We start from the raw sequence: 20373 nt of genomic DNA on the forward strand, positions 1-20373 counted from the left end.
TCCAGAAGAAGGCGTTATTACCATAGCAGGTGACATTTTCATGCACGTTCCTGTCCCTGAGACCTTCCCATAGAGCAAGCAGTGGAGGTGGAAGACAGTGACATAGAGGATCCGGACCCTGTTAGGCTGAGGCTAATGTGTGTGTTCATGTCTTAGTTTTTAACAACAACAAAAAATGTTTTAAAAATAGAAAAAAGCTTATCAAATAAGGACATAAAGGAAAATTTTTGTACAGTTACAATGTTGAAAATATAAGTCAAAAGTTATTTTAAAATTATGAAGTTAAAATGTTATGCTAAGGTTAATTTATTATTGAAGAAAGAAAAATATTCTGTTTAATTTAGTGTAGCATTAAATGTACAGTGATTACTAAGTGTGCAGTAGTGATGTCCCAGGCCTTCACATTCACTCACCACTCACTCACGGACTCACCCAGGGCAACTCTGAGTCCTGCAAGCTCCATTATGGTAAGTGCCTCTACAGGTGCACCATATTTTATCTTTTATGTAGTATTTTACTGTACCTTTTCAGTGTTGAGATACACAAATACCTAACATTGTATTGCAGTTGCCTATAGTATTCTGTACAGTAATGTGCTGTGCAGGTTTCTCACCTAGGAGCAATATGCCATACCGTGTAGCCTAGGTATGTAGTAGGTTTGTATTAAGTGAACCCTGTGATGTTCAGGCAAAGACAAAATCACCCAATAACACATTTCCCAGAACACATCCCTATCATCAATGCATGACCGTACTTCAATTTTTATAAATTTAACTGATATTAAGAATATGTATCACACAGTTTATAAATAATGAGATATACAATACTCTTAATTGAATGCTTATGTTAATGTTTTCTAAATTCGTATCATAGCTGACCTGTGGTTGCAACCATGATTTGATAAATGGAGTTTGTATCCCAATTTAGTAACTCTTTTCCCAGTAATCTTATTGTCACTAAATCTGATATGTGATCTACTGTTAAACTACTTCTCACCCTCATGCAAATTATACTTATTGAACTGGAAGTTCTTTCAGCTTCAGCATAAATCACATCCTGATTTGTAATGCTTGCCAGTTTCCAGGGTGCAGATTCTCCCACCATGGCCGATTTCAGGCTATAGTGTGACGTCACTGCACACAGAGTTGGGAGGAGACACACAATAGCCATTGTATGATATTGCCATCCTGTAGACATAAAGAAATAATCTCAAGAGCATAGATAATTATAAAATGTAGTTAAATAATCAGGAAACTATGAGATTTTATTTTTTAACTTTTATTTTCAATATGATTTAATTTTTAATTAACATCTTTGTTAAACAGTGGTCCTGAAAAATTCCCGAGAATTTAATGGTCATTTTTCACGGACCAGTACAGTTCAGCTCACCACTTCAGGGATGAGTTGCTTCAGTGATGCAGCTACACTGTCAGCTGACCTCATATGTCACCAAGGGGATATTAAGTAAAATGGGAATTCGTGTCATTTCTGAGAGGCTCTTTTTTTAACTCTTTCTACAGTCAAATTCCTGAAAACAGCTGTCACTTTCCTTTGTTGTTAGTGCCCATTCTCCCTTCACTGTCCCCCAAACTGTCCTGGTACTAAAAAAACCATCACTCTGCTCTGAAAAAATACAGGCCTTAAGTTTTGTCCAAATTTGTTTTGCTTTTGTTTGTTGATTGGTCTCCTTTCTCTTTATTTATTGGTATTTGTATTGGGAAGATGAGGGATTGCTTCTTTAACTTAAATATGAGGAGTATGCAGCTTTTAAAAACCGTGTGCTCTGTGAGTTATGTTCAGGAGAAACTTGCAGACCGTACCTGACAGAAGCAAACGCTCATCGTGGCAGCTTTGGGTCTCTCTGCGAGGACAGGCAGTTCTGTTCCTTTCGCGTACAAGAGATCTCGTAACACTTGCAGCACCCAACTGGCTTCCAAACCTCACAGGCTATTGTCAGTAGCATAGTTTTCCACCTGAAGTTTGAGCTGACACAACTTCTTGTTTCAGATTGTCTCCTACCTACTTGATCTTCCAGAAAAAGATGAAGAGGAAGTGGAGCGAGCACAGATCAACAGCTTCGACAGTCTCTGGGGAGAGACAGGTACTATGGATATCCCTCTCTTCTCTCGTGTGTGTGTGTGTGTGTGTGTGTGTGTGTGTGTGTGTGTGTGTTGTGTTTGTGGGGAGTTACTCTCCGCATCTCCCACCCCAATTTTGTCTCCGGCAGACCATAGGCACCTCTTGGGTGGCTTTTGTATTTGAGACCAATTCAGCCAAAGTGGAATGTCAAGCAGTTTTCCTCTTCCAGTCCTCTTTCCCTTTGGATTCTCCATACCATTAGCACCAGAGTATTCTTTCAAAAAAAAAAAAAAAACTTTCCCCCACTCTTTCAAATATTTTTGAAAGACTGAAAGTTTCCTTACAATGTGCCAAACCAGAATAGAAAATAGTTGCAGCCCTTCTTTTTTTTTATGTGATCCTTGTAGCAGTTAGGAATAAATATTCCTCCCATCAAAATCATTTTCTTCACCTATAGTTGTACACCAGGAGGTTACATTTTTATCCATGCCTCTGGTTTAGGTAGTGTTACCATGGCATAGTGGTATGTGGCACAGTATGAGACAGGCTGCATCTGGGTGCAAATTGAAGGTGCCACCCTGTAAAGCGCAGCCCTGTGCCATCTCTCAGTCCATAGCAAAGCAGTTTCTGTATCGCTACACAAGCAGAAGCCTCTTCCTTGTGACCTTTGCAGGAAATGATTATTGTCATTCCTCCAAGTCTGAACTGGAACATCTGGAAAAACATTAGTAACCTTCTGTGTGTTTTTATGAAACCAGGGCAGCGAAGACTGTAGAGTCACCGCAGATACGTGTCATATTTGCCAGGAGGAGGAGACCAACATTGAAATGTCCAATTTAGGGAGAGTGTCTACCAAACAAGAAGGCTGTGTGTTTTGCTTAGTGTCAGAGTGTTATTAAAAATAAGAAAAGACTGAATTCATTTAAAACTTATAATTACCTACTGAATTGTGGTGTTTCCATCCATGGCAAAAATCTTACATAGGTTTCATGGCTTAACATCATGTAGAATGGTCCAAAGCCCAGGAATTTGCTCCTCAAACAATCCCTCCCTCTGTAAGACCAGAGGGAGCAGATGCCAGGCAGCTGAAACTTAAGAGTCTGTGACAGATTAAAGGAAAATGCACAGCTGGAAACAGCTGCTGTTTCTGGGATCCCGCCCCGAGGGAAGCCAGAGGGCAGACTGAGAGGAACAGACTGGCCAGGACATCAGCAGTTCTGGAGTAAGCATACTGTGACCTAGAGCTGTAGAAGGGATGTGCTGGTTTACCACTCCTGACAGCGAAACCTTCCCCAGCACAGTATCGCCATGCCTCTCAACAGACTACTTCTATCAGGCCATGTACGTATAACTCCCAGGGAGCGCAAAAAGGGTGGTGGTCCAATGACGGTGATGGTTAGAAATTACAAGACCGACAGTCATATTATCAAACATATTCTAGTGCTGTACTGAAAAGAATTCCTAAAAAATGTTCAAGAAGGGTGTGAACTAAGTAGAAGACTTATTTTATCACTATAAATTATTAGGATAAAACTTCATAGTCTCAGGACTTTTAAAACATTTCATACTTTAAAGTGTGCAGTAAAGTTTGTTACATTGTCTTACACATGCATCATATCTCAAGATTGTAAAAAGTCAAAGCTTCCTATCAATTTACTTATAATCAGAATTATGTTGTATTTAATTTGGTATTTCAACATTATAAAACATAAAACATTTGCAATTGTTTCAGCACTATAAACATAAAATGCTATTTAAATATTGGATAGAATGAAATGCATTTGTAATGTAACTTATAGATCTATAAAAAGTTATTTGACCTCAGGAAAATTTGAGGGAAATAATGTCTTTGCTATATAAAAAAGTTCCAGCAATTCACCACTAGTGAATAGACTGAGTTGCTCCTCTGTCCATAGTGATGGCCTTACTAAGTATACATGCTCCTTTCTAACTTACAACACATGATCATTTCAAATTTATAATGATCCATTGAATTGTGATGTTTCTTCCAAAGGCAAAGTCTTATATATGTTTCCCTTGTATAGGGAATGATATGACCTCCAGCCAGCTGGTTGGTGTCCCATATCAGCCCTGGCCTAGACAACGTAATTTTCACCGGAGGAAAATATGATGTCTCTGACCATCTGTACCACTTACTGTATTGAATCTAAGACACTACTACAAGAAACTATATAATTATTATGTTATATGCCACTACAAAAAAAAATTCTGCCTATTAAACTGACACGATTCTTTATTATCATGTCAGTTGTAAGATGCATTCCCTCTTCAGAGGTGTTAAAAAGTGAAGGGGGAAAAGTGCATCTTAGAATCAATGAACTTTATCTTAGCATATCATGGAATATTAACTGAGATGTCATTTTTACATACGGGATTTTCTAAAAGCAGATCACTAGACTATCCAGGTTGCCTTTATCCCCGTTTTGCAGGCTCTTATCCTTCCAGATGGCATCTGCCTACTTTCAGCTTTCACCATCTGGCTGACCCCTTCTCATCCCACAGGCTGTTCACAGACTTTTTATGGAACAGCACAAAAGAAAAGCAATTAAGGTGCCAAGGCTGTTCACCACTCCCTGCTTTCCTTTGTCTTTGGGGCATAGACTGGGACCAGCATTAAAACCTTTTACCAACTCTGGAGGGAGCTCCTGAGCCATCCCACTGCCAAAAAGAAGCGAGTTCACAAAATAAACAAGATACCCTTAATTCATACTCTCATCATCTCTTGCCTAAATTATTGCAGTGACACCCTAACTGGTCTTCTTGTCCGTAGCCTCACCTTTTTGTGGTTCATCTCCCAGGCTTCAGGTAAAGTGATCTTTCTGAGCCACGGTCTGTTCATATCCCTTTCCTGCTTATGCCCTTCAATAACCACCTGTAGCATTAAGTTATTTAATGTAGCGTAAAAGGACTAGTCATGATCTCTAGCCTCATCTATTGCCTATCTTCTCCAGTTACTCCAATAATAATAAATGTGCAATTTCCCACCTTATTGCCTTTATACATGCTCTCCCTGCACTTAACATGCCTCTTCCTTGCCCTTGAATGCCTAGAAGTCTCCTGTCTCTCTTCCAGCATCTAGCTCAGGTTGTCATCTCTTCCTGGAGGCCTTCTCAGACAATTCTTCCTCTGTGCCTCCATGGACTTACTCCTGTTGTGCATATCACACTGTATAATAATGTATTTTTTACTTGTTATTCTTCTCAACCATGAGTTCCTTGAGAGCAGTGACAGTGTCTGACAAATAGCTCAACAAATGTTTAATTAATGTTGTTTTAGGTAGCAGTGATCAGTTTTATGTCTCTCAACCACTTCGGTCCTGTTGGTCTTACATGACCTATCTGCTGCACTCTTTCTAGGTTGAAAACAGAAACAAACAAACCATTTGCTTCTCTGACTTCTACTTAGTGTCGGCATCCCATCCAAGCCGACTTTGGCTGTTTCCCCAGCTGTGAGCTGCATCTTGTCTGCCTCTTCTAACTCCTTAGAGTTTGTAAAAAGGACCATTTATGTCAGATAATCTCATCAGATGCTGACAAGTTAGGGAACAAATTCTGTTACTGGTCTCTCAGGAAGAGATTTGGCTCCATGCTGCTGTGTTTGCTCTAAGAATCAGTTTGTTGTTTTACAGAACTGGCTTTACTTTCATCTTTTTTTTTTCCAAAAATTTTGATAAGGCTTCTGTAAAATCCAGCCAAAGCAACTCCTTGCTCTTGGATTTTGAAAAGCACAGATCCCATTTTACGTAGCTGGCTTATTCTAAGACAAATCAGCCCACTGTGTTAGTGACCATGTCCAGCTATCAGCTTTGAGATTCTGGCCAAATTACATCATAACCTAAGCAACAGAGAAGATACAACAAAGAAAAAGGCCAAATGGAACAGTCCCTCCCATTTAAATGTGTTATCCAGTGGGTAGAAATGGGCCAGCCAAAGCAACGTAACTCCAGGTCAGAGTAGACCATCCACATTTAGCTTTCAAGATGGGTACTGGTGCATTTCAGCTGTGTTTTGTGAACTTGTGTCATCACTGAAAGGCTTGATTCTGAAATACTGTCCATGTTTTCTTCATATTTTGTGAAGAAGAATATATTTGCTCCTGCTCCATGCACACTAAAAGGGAACTTTGATGCAACCCTGTCATCTAGTAGCTACTTTAAATGGGATCTGAACATGAAGAGTTAGAAATTTTCCCAGTCATTTGTTTTATGTAAAGCCAACCAGGGGATTCTGTGGTTCCTCACAAGTATCCAACTCAGTCAAGTTCTTTTTTGCCCCAGCTCTACCGAGATGTAATAGACATACCACGTTGTGTAGGTCTATCGTGTACAGTGTAATGATTTCCAGTCAAGTTCTTAAACTGCTCTTTGTGTTCTGACACAGGAACGAAAGTTTGTTTTTTTCTGAACTATTGTAAATACAAACTTGAGAATGGAAAGATCGCTTTGATTCTGACTTGAGGAATAAGAGACAAAACTCTTTGTCAAGTGAATAATCAGACCCATCAATACCTGTACCCATCCATTCTGGGCTTGGAAATGACCCTCACCCAGAGAGGACCAAGCGTCTTCCCTTCTGTGGAGAACAGGACAGAAATACTGTTAGGGCTTCTAAAATAAAACTGAAAATACACAAAAGACAAGGCATAGATACATCTAGTTTAAGTGAATATATCTTCTAAATTTGTCGCATTTTCCTTCATAAGCCCTTTTTACTATTGAGGAAAGAAAAGGTTACTTGAAGGTTTATCTTAGTGGAAATTACATGTTATTTTGGTTTTGCATATGAATCAGTTGTGGATAAATTTGGCCAAGGTCAAAGACAAAATGTCATAATTTGCACTTAAAAGAAAAAGATTACAAGTGATCATTTGATTTGAATTTCAATTGCTTCCCTCTTTAGATACCAACATTTACAAACTGAATACTCTCTGTACCTGCCAATATTATCTTTTTCTGATTTGTCATTGGAGTAGGAACCCACAATAAAGAAAGAACCTGCTAACCACTGCATCAATTTTCCAAGTCAAATCAGAGGAAAGTTCTCTATCCTCTTTCTTTGTAACAGTGTGTACCATTTTCCTTACCCTCATCCATTCTTTTAAACACTACCCTTATGCATTTGTGATCCCCTCAAAAATGAGACAAAATATGTTTGTTTACATATTGACTTAGTAGAAAGTATATCTCCAAATTCTTCTTGCTACTATTAAAATAATACTCAGAGGATAAAATAGGCACTCAGAGAATCTCTACTGTATCGAAGAGCGTATAAACTATGGACAACAGCACAGGAAGAAGAATGTTTAAGTTTCTTCCTGCTGTGTCCCTTATATTTCATTTAGCTATTTTTTATTTGTGACTCCATCATTTTATATTTACAAGAAAGAGCCTTTGTAGCCCTAGCCAGGTAGCTCAGTTGGTTAGAGTGCTGGCCCAATATGTCCAGGTTGTGGGTTTGATACCCAGTCGGGACACATACCAGAAGCAGCCAATGAATGCATAAACAAGTGAGAAAACAAAATCGATGTTTCTCGTGCGCGCTCTCTCTCTCTCTCCCTCCCCCTTCCCCTTCCTCTCATTCATAAGTAAGTAAGTAAATAAATAAATAGAAAGAAAGGGCCTCTGTCACACCTCTCATCTTTATAACTATCACCTTGAACAGTTCTGGCCCTCGTGTAGAAATGGTTTCAGATATATTAGAAACATCTGTCTCAGCTAATGAAAACTGCTCTAAAGCTTGTGGACTACACTTTCTGGCTTTGGTTTTTTGGGGTCTAAGGGCCCAGGAATAGAGGTGGCCCAGGGGTTGCTCCTAGGTATAACTCTAAAAGGAGCCCTTACTCAGCCGAGGCTCTCTCCTCTGCATTCCAGCCACCCATGGACCAGTAGAAGGGTTGTAGCTGGGAAGGGGTACCAAAAAAGAGGTAGGTCAGAGCAAAGAAGACAGTCAGGATGGGAAAAAATAAAACTAAGTTTGATCACAGGTGATTTTTTAGTAAATTTGTTATAACTGTCTTCATATATTGTACATAAGCCAATTTAAATGTAGTTTTCTTCATTACTTTTCCTTAAAATTTTTCTTCATGGCAAAAATAGCTAAAACCATTATTCTTAGAGGTGAAGTAGCAGTCGTGTTAATGAAACACAGGTATACTTCCATGTTCAACACAGACGATTGGAGACAACAAGAGCCACCTGTTTTCAGTCTGTGTTCTCTGCCCTTAGCCCTGACAGCTGCAGCCGGAAGGGGCAAACTGGAGGTGTGTCGTCTGCTCTTGGAACAAGGAGCAGCAGTGGCCCAGCCAAACCGCCGAGGGGCAGTGCCTCTATTCAGCACTGTTCGCCAGGGCCACTGGCAGGTAAGCAGGGCAGCTACTTCCAGTCCCACAGGCAAGGGTGAGTTCTGGGTGGGAATTTCTGATGCGTAGAGAAAAAAATCAAAGTTTGGGTTACCCAGCAGACAATGGATTTAAGGACTTTGGTATTTGTTATTAATGTGCTAGTTGAGACTATGTCAAAAGTTAACATTTGAAATCATCGTCATTTCTAGATTAAATAGAAGGACTAGCTACTTTTGGTCTGGTCCTAGAGTTACCTTTTTCCAGAGAACACACAGTATCCGCGGGCTCTCAGGAAGGTTCATATCTCAACAGATCCCTGCTGACCCTCAGGTGTCTGAGACTTGGTAAAAGAAAATGTGGTGTATATAAATTCTAGTTATGTGCTCTTTCCCACGATGTTTGGCTCTGGAAAAATGCTAATTTATACATTTAGGATGGAAAAGAAAGCATATTGTTAATATTCCTTCAAAGTCTTCAAGTAGGAAAAAAAGCTCTAGAAGCCAAACAGTGCTAAAGAGTTACTAGACCTCTCTAGTGTAGCTCATCAGATTGAGCGCAGGCCTGCAAACAAAAGCATCGCCGGTTCGATTCCCAGTCAAGGTACATGCCTGGATTGCAGGCCATGTCCCCAGTAGGGGGCACACAAGAGACAACCACACATTGATGTTTCACTCCCCCTCTTTCTCCCTCCCTTCCCTCTCTCTAAAAATAAATAAAATCTTTTTTTTTTAATTTTAAAGAATTATTAGAGACACTCTTGGGTTCAGTTTAGTCATAAATATTCACTGCAGGCAGCTTTGCAACTTTCAGAGGTCAAAAAAATAGCACTGACATAGGTAGCAACTTGTGCTGGAGCTTAAGTTATGGATTGCTTAGTCTACATCTCAGCCACTGTTATCTTAAATTCTATTTTACTTTGTGGCCGAGTCAGACATGCGGAGGTGAGTTCTTCTCTTTTAGCTATCCCTGAGAGAGTCGGAGATCAGATCACATGGTACTAGGACCCGCAGGAGCTCGAGGGGGCTCTTGCGGTGTAAAGTTACGTGCAGAGGTGACCGCCCTGTCCAGCAGTGGGACTTCACACAGTGTCAGAGCCGGCATGCCTGCGTCTGCTCAGCAGCTTTTCTGATGGTTCCTGTTTCTCTGCCCTTGCAGATTGTTGACCTTTTGCTCACACATGGAGCTGATGTCAACATGGCAGACAAGCAGGGCCGGACTCCCCTGATGATGGCTGCTTCCGAAGGCCACCTGGGGACTGTGGATTTTCTGCTTGCACAAGGTTAGTCCTGGGATGCCAGAGCCAGATGGTCAGTGCCGGTAACAACATAAGGAAATCGTGATTTCCGGTGATGGGTTCCAAAAATTGCTAAAAACAGGTGTTACTNGTGGGACTTCACACAGCGTCAGAGCCGGCATGCCTGCGTCTGCTCAGCAGCTTTTCTGATGGTTCCTGTTTCTCTGCCCTTGCAGATTGTTGACCTTTTGCTCACGCATGGAGCTGATGTCAACATGGCAGACAAGCAGGGCCGGACTCCCCTGATGATGGCTGCTTCCGAAGGCCACCTGGGGACTGTGGATTTTCTGCTTGCACAAGGTTAGTCCTGGGATGCCAGAGCCAGATGGTCAGTGCCGGTAACAACATAAGGAAATCGTGATTTCCGGTGATGGGTTCCAAAAATTGCTAAAAACAGGTGTTACTAACCCAGTTGGTTAAAAAATGAAAGTCCATCTCCTCTCCCCTTACGTACAGTGGGACCCGTCTAACTCTATTAGACATTCTCTATTTCCTTATGGCTTGAGGGATCTTTAGTATTCTAATCAAATTAACACAGTTAAAACTCTAAATCACTAATCTCCAAACTTTGAATTTTTAATGTACACATAATAAATGTTCATCTGCCAGAGATTGTATTTTGATTTTAACTTTATCGATTATTTTGTAATCCTGCACCATCAATATTTCTCCTGAACCCAAGGAGGCAAATGGAAGCTAAGACAATTGCTGAAAATGGGACCCTATTTGAGGACTGAGGATATTGTTATCTACCCGTTGTCATAAATTCCTTCTGATGTTTGCCAACATTCACATATTCCTGATGAATGGGAAATAAGTTCAAGGATACACACCACCATCAAAACACTTCAGGGTCCTTTTGATTGCTGTGACCTCATTTGCCTGTGCAAAGCAGTGGCGAGTGGTGGTGGACCTGTGCAGAAGAAGAGCTGGAACCACCGGCGACTCTGCAGTTCCTAGTGGAGCTTGAGCATTTGCGTGAAGCAGGAGGCAGTGTGATTGGGACTGGCCTTAATGGTTCCATTCCACTTAGCCTCTCCTGTTAGTAAACTGGACCTAAAACATCTATTCATAAACATACACACTTCAAGGAAACCAACCTCCTAAAGAATCATGTCCAGGTCAGGGCTGAGGGTAGTTGAGTTAGGAAGAAGAGGTTTCTTCTAAGATTTCAAAACTACAATTCAATCAGATACTTACTGGATGCTGAGCTGTGTCTTTCAAAGAAGATTTGTATCCACAGCCTCAGCTCGCAAAGTGGGATCAGAATGAGAGAACTGCTCTTCCAGTGTGCAGAGTGGTTCTTGTTTGCCCAGTATGTGTTATCCTGGTTTTGTGATCTCTCCTCACTTCTGCTAGAGGGGTTTTGGGGGAGAAAGAGGGGTGTGCCTACATTCCCACGATAAGATGTGGCAGGAATAAATGTCCCAGAAAAGCCCAAGTCTCCTAGAAAAGGCAGGACCTCCTCAGCCACTGATAACCTTTAGGTAGCTGCACAGTGTCCGCCACATTCCAGCAGAAGCTCCTTCGGCACAGATTCTAGCAAGTTGTTCTCCCTGAACCACTGCAGAGATTCTGGTCTTTGTACTATTTCATTTTTCACATTTCACTGAGAAGCTTTTTACCAAATCAACAAGTTATATGAACATTTGTTTGGCCTGCATTATTTGTAGAACACTGAGCTAGAACCTGTAATTTTTTTAATTAATATACTATGATCTGTGCCCTCAAAGGGTCTGTATGTAATCTGGCAAGGAAGGGTGAAACAAAGGTAAAAACTGCCTTAAAAGGGGGAGAATCCTAAGTGCTCTGATAAAGGTATTTGAGTTAGAACAGGACAGAGTATAAGATTTAAATAGGAAAAATGTTCTGTGTTTAGGGAGAGGGAGTAATGCAATTGAAAGGCGAAGAAGGAGGAGCAGTACCCAATAGGTGTGGGGAATTGCGGGAGTTGTCCGAGGACATTCACGAGGGCTGCTGGGAAATACAGTGGGAAACATACGTGCAAAGAAATTGAAAAGGAATAGATTGAAAGAGTCTGGACTTAATTCTAAAGGCAGTGAGGGGGCGGCCTTCAAGATTTTTAGAAAGGGAATTGGTGCTAAAGTTGTGCTTTTGAAAAAATATCACTTAGGCAATAGAGTGAGTAGTAGAGGTGATGAAAGAATTACGGTGGCCCAGTGGGTCCATTAGCAAGCCATTGTAGTAGAATGGATGAGAGGCAGCGAGGCCCTAATCCAGGTGCAGTTGCTGTTAAAATAGAACAGAAGGGCCAAGTGCAAAAACGATTTTGGATATAAGGATTGATTGCATGTAGGAAATAAGGGGGATGTGTTGAAGATAACTCCAAAGTTTGAAGATGGATGTTTGGGAGACCTGTGATTCCATTAAGTGGAAGAGGGGAAAAAAGAGAGAAGGAAGATTACAAATTGAATTTTGGAAGTATATTGAACCTATGGGTTTATTTCATATGCATCTCCTCTTAATTTCTTAAATTTCATCTTTTCTAGTATTTGGAAAATCAGTTTGTCTGTAATATATATCTAGAACCTTCTTATCCTGGTTTTTTTCACCACTGTTGAACTCTCTCCAGGGAATTTCTAGATATTGTGTCTGAGAAGACTGCTTGGATTCTGTCCCATAGTCAAAGTCATTCCATGTTAGAGGCGTTGTTTTAATTGCAGAATGTACCATTAAGAAAAGATAACCCAGTACATAAACGGCTCTCAGCGTGAGAGGTTTGGTGTCTTCCAGCCCTTTGTCCTGCTGTGGGAAGCCTCAGAGTCTGGCTATCTGACCTCTAGGGAAACAAAGGTGATAGGCCAGATAAATACCCAGTAGACCCTGAGCTGGCTGTGGCAGGTCCTAAGCTTGATCTGACATCTGAATCCTGTCCTGCTTAGGAGGCAGCCTGGAAAGCGTTTTGTGTGCAGTAAGTTGATCTCTAATTTAGTAAGTGTGACATGCCAACTGTGTGAAAGGAATTATCTGAGGTACTCTTCAGAACTAGCAAGGTAATAATAGGCTTTTTGCCATCCAAGAGCTTACAGTGTAGGCTGAGAACCAAATTTATATTGAATTTTAGATTAATTACAAAACAATGTGTCAAGTGAGCTTGATCTTTACAGATGAAAATAGACATTTCAAAGGTAGATGCAGAATATAAAAGGGGTTAAGAGAGTAGGCATGAGGTTATTGAAGGCTGACTAGTTTAGTTAAACTTTGAATTACCCCTGTGGCCTGGGTTCAGTCCCTTTCCCTGAGTCCATTTCCCCACATTCTCTCATCAGTGATAAACATGTGTTGAACTCCTGTTTTATGAGAATCTCAAGGAGTTTATCCCATTATAAATAAAAGGCTCTCACTGAGTTCCAAAGACATTCATTGAGAATTTATTACATGCAGGTAGGATATATTAGAAAAATAACAAAATAAGGCGACATGTGAAGCAGATCCAAGGAGAGGTAACAGTGAATGGTGAGACGCATCTTGGACACAGAGATTTGAGATGGTTCCTAGGAAACGGGTAGAAGTGAGGCAAGTCGTGGGGAAAGAAAAAGTGTTCCACGCCAGGGAGCGGCAGGACCGGAAGGGAGGGCTCAGGAGTGCTTATGGGAGATGCCGGAGGCAGTGAGCTCGTCCATTACACCAACGTAGAGCAATCTTCCGTGGGAGTAATGACACGAAAGGACAGAGTATGACTGGGGACAGGCTGTGGAGGACCTGGAATTCCTGGTAACACAGCTGGACTCTCATCTACTGACAGCTTGCAGGATCCATTTTGTAATAGTTTTTATTGGAAGGTAACTCACAGACCCAAAACGAAAGCTGTGCTTCAGTAGAATGAACACCTGAAGTACCAGCTTTCCCTTCTGCTATGAACGTCCATGTCTCCTCAGCCCTGCCTTCTACTCGCTCTTATAGGTGCCTCCATTGCTCTGATGGACAAAGAAGGATTGACAGCCCTCAGCTGGGCTTGTTTGAAGGGTCATCTCTCTGTAGTACGTTCCCTGGTGGATAATGGAGCTGCCACAGACCATGCTGACAAGAATGGCCGCACCCCGCTGGATCTGGCAGCTTTCTATGGTGATGCTGAGGTGGTGAGTACCTTTAAACAAGCCTCTGGGTCTTACGGAGAGGGAAGGTTTTCCCTCCCTAGTGTTTTCTGGGGTTGAGGGTTGTGTATGGTGCTTCCTGATACAAAGTTCCTGGATCTATACTTGATAGAGGACAGAAATTCAAAACACCATTAAAGACCAAGAGCATGGGTAACCTAAAGTACCATGGCTGGCCAGGCTGGTTCAGACCAGCAGTTGAGTAAAGGGCAGGCAGCAGCCAGCGCCTCAGTGGAGCAGCACTGAGCCATTGTCCTGGTGTTAACTGCTCTGCTTGATCCACACGCTAGGTCCAGTTCCTGGTGGATCACGGGGCCATGATCGAGCACGTGGACTACAGTGGAATGCGCCCATTGGATAGGGCGGTGGGGTGCCGGAACACTTCTGTCGTTGTCACTCTGCTGAAGAAAGGAGCCAAGATAGGTAGGAGAAAGGAAGACGGTGGTGGCCATCTGTGCCCAGGGGCCAGACTGGCCCGGCGGTCTGGCTGCCCAGGGTGTTTGGTGTGAGTGAATGTAGTTTCCCCTCTGCCCTGGCCCAGTTATTGTCCAAGTGAACAGGAAGGCTCTTGTCCCAGAGAAAGCCATCTGAGCCATGGTCTACATTACCCTGTGTCTACAAATAACATGGTTATATGCCGTGCCCCTAGTAGCCTTAGCCAGGAGGCTACTCTGACCCTAAGCACATTTTAGTGCTCGTGCCTCTGTGCTCGCCCCACCCTGTGAGCGTCCTGGATCCCTGCACGGCCGTGAGCCTTTGCTTTCCCTTGCTGTGCGCGCTGCAGACGCTCAAGGCCCCGCTGCTGCTGTCCCACTCGCTGCCCTCCCACAGACCTGTAGACAAGGGTTGGCTTATATGCTGGCTTTTTTGCTGCCTGCCTCTCACTGCTGCTTTTTCCTTCTTTTTTTTTTTTCACCTTCATCCATTTTTTTTTCCTCTCCTACAACTTTTTGTTTTCTCCTTTCTTTGAAGGTTGTCAGACGTTACCGAGTCGCCCACGAGGTATATTTCACCGCTGTCAGCATCAGGCGTGGTCTGATGGCTTGGTCAGCTTTGCCTTCTCCTCTTTGATTTAGCCTGCATGAGTCCCCCTCACCTCTAATCTTTTAATTTACTTCACCTTAAAAGAAGATTTTTTTTAATGACTGTTGTAGAGAATAACTTGAACTTTTCATAACTAACCCCGAAAAGCTTAGTTGGTAAATAATTCAGGCATCTGTAAACTAATCGATTTAACCTTTTCTTTCTCTCTGGGGGCTTGTTTCACGTCTGTTTGACATTGGGACTGTGCTCCTGGTTCACAGTAAATCCAGGGGGTCCTATTCAATACTGACAAATGAAGGGAGCCTTCAGAGCTCGAATGGTTTCCCCTGCAAGTATGTATTTAAATATTAACAGACTAAACACCTGGGAACTTTGAGTCCCAGATTCTAAAATAAATTACTCCTTTTGGATATTTAAAATTGTATGGTGACATTTAAGGTAAACCTTTTCTCCCAATTTTCTTATTTAGAATAACTCCGTACTTAGCCGTTGCCTGCCCAAGTATTAATACGAGGTGCAGGCTTTGCTGCCCTCCTGTGGCGCGAACTCAGACAGTTCAAATATTCTTATTTTAAGGTGAATCCAAGTCCAACGCAGCTTCTTGGCAGGGGAGTCACTGAGATACTCCCAGGTCTAAACGATGAGGAAATCGTTGTGGAACAAGTTGTTCTCTCAGCAGAAATTTCCCCAGGATGTTTTTTTCACCTAGCTTCCTACCACCCTTACATTGTATGAGTTTTTTACCCATCATGCATCCTGTACACTACAGGTCCAGCCACATGGGCGATGGCCACCTCCAAACCAGACATCATGATCATCCTGTTGAGCAAGCTGATGGAAGAGGGGGACATGTTTTATAAGGTGAGGGGAGGGAGGAACAAAGTCTCCTCCCAGCAGCCACTGTTCTCTGCATATGGAACCTACTGGAGTCTTGACAGTTCCCGTCTTTGGCTCTAGAGACAAAGAGAGCGTGCCAGCCCTTGGTGATGGGCTCATAGGTTGAGGATCCTGGGGTTTTGCCTTCCCAGTATGAGAGCAAGAATAGCCTGCACGTGCCTGTAGCTGATCAACCTGCAGACCTGGTGTTAACCACTCCTTGGCAGTTATGTAGATTCTACATGGCCTCTGATAAGGGGGACCTGAAAATGCATGGGACAAGTAAAACAAAAATTGCGTACCATAGGTATTTCCAGTCCATGGAAGAGTCACTGATCCGATCTTTCCTATTTGATCTATACATATATTTTAAACTCTAACAGTAATAATAGTTCATCAGTATCCCTGAGGGATAGCAATACAAATAGCAATTACAAGATTTGTTTGAAGTCACTCGCTGAATGACAGGACAACACTCAGTTGTATTCACAATTCAAGCAGAAGGCTCCATACTCTAACACAAACTCTCGTGGCCTGTAAAAAGCCCCTGGAGAACATTCCATGTCAGAATTACCTCACTGTGTTAAGATTAGCTGAATCTCCTTCTAAAGGTAAATACAAATCCAGCCCAGCTTTTGTCAGTGGGCATCACTGAGACATCTGTAGGCCCAAAGATGAGGGAATGATTGTGAAGTACATATTCCCCCTCCCCCCCCCGTGTAAGGAATGTACAGAGTTCCTGAGAGCAGGGTGATGTTTCCTGAGGACACTTTGAGAGTCATGATAATCTAAGGTTCTTAGGCTTCTAGGAAACTTGAGTCCTGGCCCAAACATGTTTCACGTGACTTCAGTGAAGGGCCTCTTTCACCGTCACACTCACGGACTGCAGAATGACACTGCCCTCAAGAACCTAAACCCTGGTTGTAACATAGCTTCTGGTATTCTAAGACAAGGAGTCCCACCTCCTAATGAGAGTGGGCAGAGCTACTACTGTTCCCACCCAGAGTTCTACCTTGGAAGACCCCAAATCTCTCCTTAATGAGAGGTGCTAACGGGAAACTAAGAGATGGGGATCCCTGGTAGAGTCGCAGCCATATAGAAGAAGTGGAGCAGATGAAGATCAGCTGGAGGAATGGGGGGAGCCTTCTACCTCCTTCTCAGCTCAGCTCATAGATTTTTCAAACACAAATAGTAAGAAAGGTTCAAGGCTCCCGTGACCAGTCCCCTAAATTGGTCATAGCTTTACTTCATCTCAGAAAATCCTCCTGCGTCGTCAGACAGCATCACAAACTCGAAGTTTCACTTCTCCACTACTGCCCTACCCACACCCTCTCCAAAAGCAGGAAATCTCGTATTATTTTATGCCATGAGATTAAGGAACCAGCGGCTAACTTGTTTTAGATGCTACATTCTTTGTGAGGACGAGAGTGACCTCTTCTAGGGGACTGGCAAGGTGGAACATCAGCAGGAAAGGGTTTTCCAGACAAGCCAGACTTGGGGAAGTAGTAAGAACTTGGCGTGCTTGGGGCTAGGAAGTGACATGTGTGGCAGGGATACCAAGTCGAGAAAAAGCTCCTTTGGAATGTGTGAAGTTAGTCCCTTAGGAATCCACTTGGGAAACTAGGCCCCCGGCTTTTCCCGCCTTCTGTCTCCCCTGCAGTGCCAAACCTACTGTAGGTGGTGGTTGGGAGGGCTAACCCTTAGCAATAACTGGGGAGAGAGGAGGAAGGGAGTGGGACCAGACTCACTCAGCTGCTCCCCAGACCAACTCTGTGTTTTGCCATCTTGCCCTCCCATTAGAAAGGTAAAGTAAAGGAGGCTGCCCAGCGCTACCAGTATGCTCTGAAGAAGTTCCCTAGAGAAGGGTTTGGTGAGGACTTGAAAACCTTCCGGGAACTGAAGGTGTCTCTTCTCCTCAACCTCTCTCGATGCCGCAGGAAAATGAACGTAAGTCTCTCTCATCCCAGCTCCTTTCTGCAGCCCTGGAAGTTGACAGTCCATGTCACTCACCAGCTTTCCCCAGGCCCCTGAAATCCTTCTCTGGCCCATTTGGAAATTGGTTGTCCTTCACAGAGCACTGACATTTGCAATTTGAAGGAAATTAACTCTTATGTATAATCCATATCTCAAACTAAAAAAAATAATGCTGTGGACACTTTATAGCTTTTTGAACGTTCATAATTCCCACTGAAAGTGATTGAAATACTATCATCATCTTCCCCACCACTAAGTCAACTTTCTGGTCTTTGGGAAAATGTGAGAGCAGTTGTTGCTACAGCTCCAGCTGTGATGAGATACAAATTTTAGTCATTCTCTTCCTTTCTAGAAGACTCAAGTCATTTGATAGATGGGCTGGAAAGAGTGCTTAGGACCATGAACTTCAGGGTTTAACCTCTAAGGCTACTCTTTACCTTTTCACTTCTTCCTTCCTCATCTTTTTATCCTAGCATGTCATGTTCCTTCTTTTTGCGGGAAAAAGTTTAGAGCTCTTTCTGGTCCTTTATTATCTCCCAAGTAGCCTGTGGTCCCTTTTGCCTGCCTTGCAGACACCGTCGCTGATGCCCTCAGCAACCTTGACATGCATACACTCCAGGGCCAAGAACCCTCTCTCAGATGCTGGGTATAGCTAGGACCATGTCAGGAATTGCTGACGTCCACCAGCCTGAGGTCTCACTGTGCATCAAGAGACAGACATCACCCAAGCCAAACAGGAATGTTGTTCACTAAAGAACTTGGTGCTACCACAGTGAGATTTCAGCCTCAGTGGCAGTGGATCTACTCTCGGTACCAGAAAGATGATTTGCGTGTGTGATCTTCATCCCATCCATCTAAAATCTGACCATGAAAAGAGCCCCGATACAGACTGGGGTGTCTCAGAGGACACAGGGCTCTAAAAGGCAGAGTTGTGCTGGGTGCTGAGGACAGTGGGGCTGCATTAGGGGTTCCCGTGGGAAGAAGAGGCCGTGCTCTAGGGGGAGGCAGTGAGGTTCTTATATGAAGCAAAAGGATGTTCACCGGGGCCTCCTGTGATGCCAGCTAGTGAGAATGAGGCAAAGTGCTGCCAACCTACTAGTGACTTGTTTGTCTAACAAACAGTCACGTCCTGTGACCAGTGCTCTGCTTAGCACGTGAAGTCTGTCTTCCTGGATAGAAAACTGACCATGAATTAAAAAACAAAAAATGTTTTTACCTATGCCCCAGAGCTTTTCTTTTGCCTAAGGCCTGTTTTCCACATTAGGAATCACAAGTGTGACCAGAGGCTACTGTGCTGTGCTATGGCTTTGACATTAGAAGAGAAGGAGAAACTTCTCTTTTGTGTAAGGGTAAAATCTACGGCTTTGTGCCTCCAGGGAGCCTCAGTGATCAAGAGATGCAGTCATAGCGCAGACCCCAGTCGCAGAGTGGGTCCTCTTTTGGTTTTTTATGCCCAGTGTTTCTTAAGTACAGCACCAGTTAAGAGAAAGAACAGACCAGAGAAGTCCTCTGAAATGGAAAGGAAAGTGCCATTTACTGAACATCTACTATGTGCCGAGAACTGTGTGCAGGGCATTCAAGTGCTCAGTAGCTCTTAACCCCAACTGTGAAGGAGGTATGGGTGAGGAAACATACAACACACTCTGAAGGGTCACAGAGCAGACCGGGGTCTTGATCCAGGCCCACCGCCCTGCTCTGTCCAGTTCACAGCCCCCATCCTCCTGGATCTCACTCATCCCTGAGGAAACCAAGCAACAGTGGGCACGGTGGGAAGGTGGGAGACAGGATGCAGTTCTTCATGAGGTGTAGATGTGTGTGTTTGCATCAGACACATGTGTAACAAGAGTTGGGGTTTCCACCCTGACCAGTGTGCATCAGTGGGTTGGGCGTCATCCCACAAACCAAAAGGCTGCAGGTTCAGTCCCCAGTCGGGAAGCATGTGAGAGGCAACCAATCGCTGTTTCTGTCTCACATCCGTGTTTCTCTTCCTCTTTCTCCTTCCCTTCCCCTCTCTCTAAAAATAAATAAAATCATTTTTAAAAACAAAGAGTTCAGGTTTCCAATTTCAGGTGCTTCATTGGGTTTACATTTGGCTTCTGGGCTAGAAAGAACTTCGTTAGAAAGGCGTTTTTATACTTACAGGCAGATGAAACCCATGAGAGGTTGAAGGGCCACCCAGGGCAAAGGCAGAAGGGACTTTCAGGCTGTGGGCCGCATGGCCAGAGCCGTACCAGGCATGTCAGGGATTCCAGGTGTTCCATCCATAAGTGTCCAAAAAAATGTACATATGATCTGTGTTATTCCCAAGTTGTCTATTTTTCATATCTCTTCAATGACTCATTTGCACACCTATTGTAATGACAGGATTTTGGAATGGCGGAGGAATTTGCTACTAAAGCCCTGGAGCTGAAACCGAAATCTTATGAAGCTTACTATGCAAGAGCAAGGGCAAAACGCAGCAGCAGGTGAGGAGAGAGAGAGAGAGGGTAAAAAGCAAGAGGTCTCTTTTCTGAAAATCTGGCCAAGGCAATGTAGGCCGTCCTAGGGCGTATGATATACCCGAGTGTGTCTATCCCTGAGGACGCTTAGGGCCAAGCTTCGGGGTTGGCTCCCATCGCACATCCTCAGCTT

The 20373-nt window shown here is 43.2% G+C and overlaps 1 protein-coding gene across 3 annotated transcripts in view; it reads left to right on the forward strand.

Moving 5' to 3' along the window:
- Positions 1–20373, forward strand: part of TANC2 (tetratricopeptide repeat, ankyrin repeat and coiled-coil containing 2) — a 321540-nt gene that overhangs the window by 295087 nt on the left and 6080 nt on the right. For 2 of the 3 annotated variants that reach the window (XM_037070369.1, XM_037070370.1), the window contains 9 exons: positions 2008–2101; positions 8324–8457; positions 9595–9718; positions 13658–13833; positions 14139–14271; positions 14821–14850; positions 15662–15753; positions 17569–17715; positions 20107–20207. In XM_037070369.1, coding sequence (XP_036926264.1) covers positions 2008–2101; positions 8324–8457; positions 9595–9718; positions 13658–13833; positions 14139–14271; positions 14821–14850; positions 15662–15753; positions 17569–17715; positions 20107–20207 — 1031 coding nt within the window. The remainder of the gene's footprint in view (positions 1–2007; positions 2102–8323; positions 8458–9594; positions 9719–13657; positions 13834–14138; positions 14272–14820; positions 14851–15661; positions 15754–17568; positions 17716–20106; positions 20208–20373) is intronic. The other variant, XM_037070371.1, reaches the window with a different exon arrangement.

The sequence above is a fragment of the Sturnira hondurensis genome, unplaced genomic scaffold, assembly GCF_014824575.4.
Source record: "Sturnira hondurensis isolate 20B ecotype Veracruz unplaced genomic scaffold, ASM1482457v3 Scaffold0018728, whole genome shotgun sequence".
Taxonomy (NCBI): Eukaryota; Metazoa; Chordata; class Mammalia; order Chiroptera; family Phyllostomidae; genus Sturnira; species Sturnira hondurensis.